Source organism: Pundamilia nyererei, unplaced genomic scaffold (genome assembly GCF_000239375.1).
Source record: "Pundamilia nyererei isolate P.nyererei 1_Seehausen unplaced genomic scaffold, PunNye1.0 scaffold00410, whole genome shotgun sequence".
NCBI classification, from domain to species: domain Eukaryota; kingdom Metazoa; phylum Chordata; class Actinopteri; order Cichliformes; family Cichlidae; genus Pundamilia; species Pundamilia nyererei.
In genome coordinates, this window is record NW_005187811.1 from 65,127 (window position 1) to 68,133 (window position 3,007).

Sequence of the window (3,007 nt, forward strand, 5' to 3'; positions counted from 1 at the left end):
GAGGGATTAATAAAGTTCTATCTAATCTAATCTAAAATGTGGAAAAGTTCAAGGGGGTCGAATACTTTTGCAAGCCACTGTATACTGTTAAAGTGATATTATTATGTAGAAGCTCCATTTCCTTTTAGTAACATTCAAAACCGACCTGACTTGATGGCAGAAATCCTCAAGATGTTTCACAATGCACTATATCTGAACAACCACTAAAACAAAAAGAGCAAAATAGTTTGGAAAATACAAAGAAGACTGTTTTTGTAACATATAATAATTAGTTATTTACAGTTAAACTTATATTTGAGTTTTTTATATGGAAACCTTTAGAGTTCAATAATATTTCTAATCTTTTATGTTAAGAAACATTAATACTTTCAGTTTATATTTGCTAAAAACATAAAAACAAAACTACACCGACAAACATGTATCTTCTTTTAGCTTTTCTCCTGTTACTATAATGATCATGGCATATATACATATACCTCTTTATACCATCTCACCTCCTTAATGGGTGTGCCAATCATTGCCATACATACAGCATTAATTAACATCTATATGGGTTTTTTTTATGGTAAATGGGCTGGTTTTTACACGCTGCTTTTCTACTTTACTTGAGCACTGAAAGCACTTTAAACAACATGTCACATTCACACAAACACATTTTTTTCTTTGCCTAAGTGCTTTCTGTCTAGCATTCAAACACATTTACTCTCAGATGGATACATTGGAGAGCAATTTGGGGTTCGGTCTCTTACTGAAGGATACTTTGGCATGCAGGCTGGGGCAGTCAGGGATTGAACCACCAACCTTCCAACCAGCTGTATTGTAAATGCTATTTCTTCTGATTTTCATATTCATCATCCATCTGCAAACACAATGTTATGTCCTCAGTTTGCATTTGTTACATGTGTCACTTTAAATGTACTTTGCCAGTACATAACATAACAGTCACCAAAATTTGTATCTGCAACAGAATTTGATCCAGTCACCACTAAATACGAAATGAAGAACTTGCAAAAGCATCACTGGCCTATATACACAAATAATTGTTTTAAGGACAGGTTGGGCATTATGATTCCATGACAATTATAGAAGACCTAAATACATTTAAATGCATGATAGCATGCAGTAAATAAAATGACTACATCACTGATGGGTAATTTTGGTACTGTCATTTTAAGGGGCTGTATCTTTAAATGTTAGACTTCATTGATAGGCATGAGGAAATGATAATATTTGAGAGGGAAAAACTGCTGTTGGTGGTATTTGAGTGAACTTTTGCCAGTCTTTGTCTTTGATTTAAGCTTTTCTGTTCCAAATAGATGTGTTTAGCATCTGAAGCTGGAAAAATGGACACAGTTGCATCTCAGCCAGAAGACAGCTCCTCCACAGACCCTCTCCAACAAACTGCTATCAAGCCAGAGGTCAAGGAGGAGAGAGCAGACACTGACCTCTCCCCTGCCTCTCCTCACAAAGCAGCACTCTTACCTTCGCTCTACTCTCTCACGTCTACCTCCACTAATGCCATTCTCCCACAATTCAGCAGCCAAAATGCACTTGTCAAAAAAAAAGGTAAGAAAAGAGACGTGGCAAAGTCAAATGACAATGATGAGAGCCGGTGTTCATCAAAGAAAGTTATAAAGAAGGCTAACCCTTCAGAAAGCCTGGACAGTGTATTCAGTACAATCGAGTCAGTGGCTAAAGGGGTCTGTTTGGACACAGAGGAAAAGTCCAAGAAGAAGGATGACAATTGTCTTAGTGGTGGGTTGCCCAAAAAGAAGAGTAAGCCGAAAATCAAGAGCTTTGTCAAAGATGAAGAGGAGATGGATGACAGCAGTGGGCAGAGTGGACAGCACAGGTCCCCTGAGGTAGAAATGAAAGAAAAGTTGTCTGATATTGGCTCCAGGACAGAAGCAACAAACGTGGAAAGCACTGATTTCCAAGGACAGACAATAGAACCCCATAAGTCCTCTTGCAATCATTCACTTGTTAATCTTGAAGAGCACGACAAAGGAAAGGAAAGGTCAAGCGATGCAACTTGTGAGTCTAACACTGAAAATCGTGGGTCCAGGAAATCAGAGCGAACCTGTAAAGGCGCCTTATATAAAACTCTGGTCTCTGAGGGAATGCTGACTTCACTGAGAGCCAATATTGACCGAGGTATCTATTTTGATTCAAGAACGATGTGACTGATACATGTAAGGGGCAGAATTTAATTCGTGTTTTGCAAATATCTGCAGGTAAAAGAGGTATTTTCCGTACGTCTGATCATGACGCTAACTGGAGTGATGACAGCTGGACAGTTTCACAGATAGGACCTAATTGTCCCAAGAAGCTCAAGAAGTCCAAGTCCAAAGACGAGTCTTCTCAGGGGTGAGTTGGCTTTTCTTACAGTCATTCTGAGGAATAGGAGTAAGTAACTTAATCCTTCATTTTTAATCCAAGTATCATTCTCACTCTTGTGGCCCGTAGTAACTTGAAAATATAATTATATATAGATATATTTGTAATATTGGTCCCAGATAAAAAGAGAGGTCAATTGAATCAAAGTTTGAAATAAACTTTTTGGGGGGGCGGGGGGTGTAATAATTTTGCCTGTATTTATACATCATATTAGCACTATTCCACTTTTGTGTGTATGTGTTTAGATTTCCTTTGGTGAATAATTAAAAGGTTTTAGAATATATATGTAATACTGACAAAGCTGTAATAGAATTCCTGTCTGGAATGCTTTTAGAGCAGCGGTCCCCAACCTTTTTTGCGCCACGGACCGGTTTATGCCCGACAATATTTTCACGGACCGGCCTTTAAGGTGTCGCGGATAAATACAACAAAATAAAACTAGTACCGGTACCGAAAAAAAGAAGATTTATTCATAACACACGTGAAAAGACCCAGGAAAACCGAGTTAATGATAAAAACTATAACAAAATAACGCTGAAAACTGATAAAAACCCTGAAAACCATACATTTCACACCTGAGCCTCTACTCTCGCGGCCCGGTACCAAACGC

At 38.1% G+C, this 3,007-nt stretch overlaps 1 protein-coding gene across 3 annotated transcripts in view; it reads left to right on the forward strand.

Moving 5' to 3' along the window:
* bbx (BBX high mobility group box domain containing) overlaps window positions 1-3,007 on the forward strand; it is a 32,735-nt gene that overhangs the window by 21,931 nt on the left and 7,797 nt on the right. For all 3 annotated transcript variants that reach the window (XM_005753170.2, XM_005753172.2, XM_005753171.2), the window contains exons 7-8: window positions 1,317-2,154; window positions 2,235-2,367. In XM_005753170.2, coding sequence (XP_005753227.1) covers window positions 1,317-2,154; window positions 2,235-2,367 — 971 coding nt within the window. The remainder of the gene's footprint in view (window positions 1-1,316; window positions 2,155-2,234; window positions 2,368-3,007) is intronic.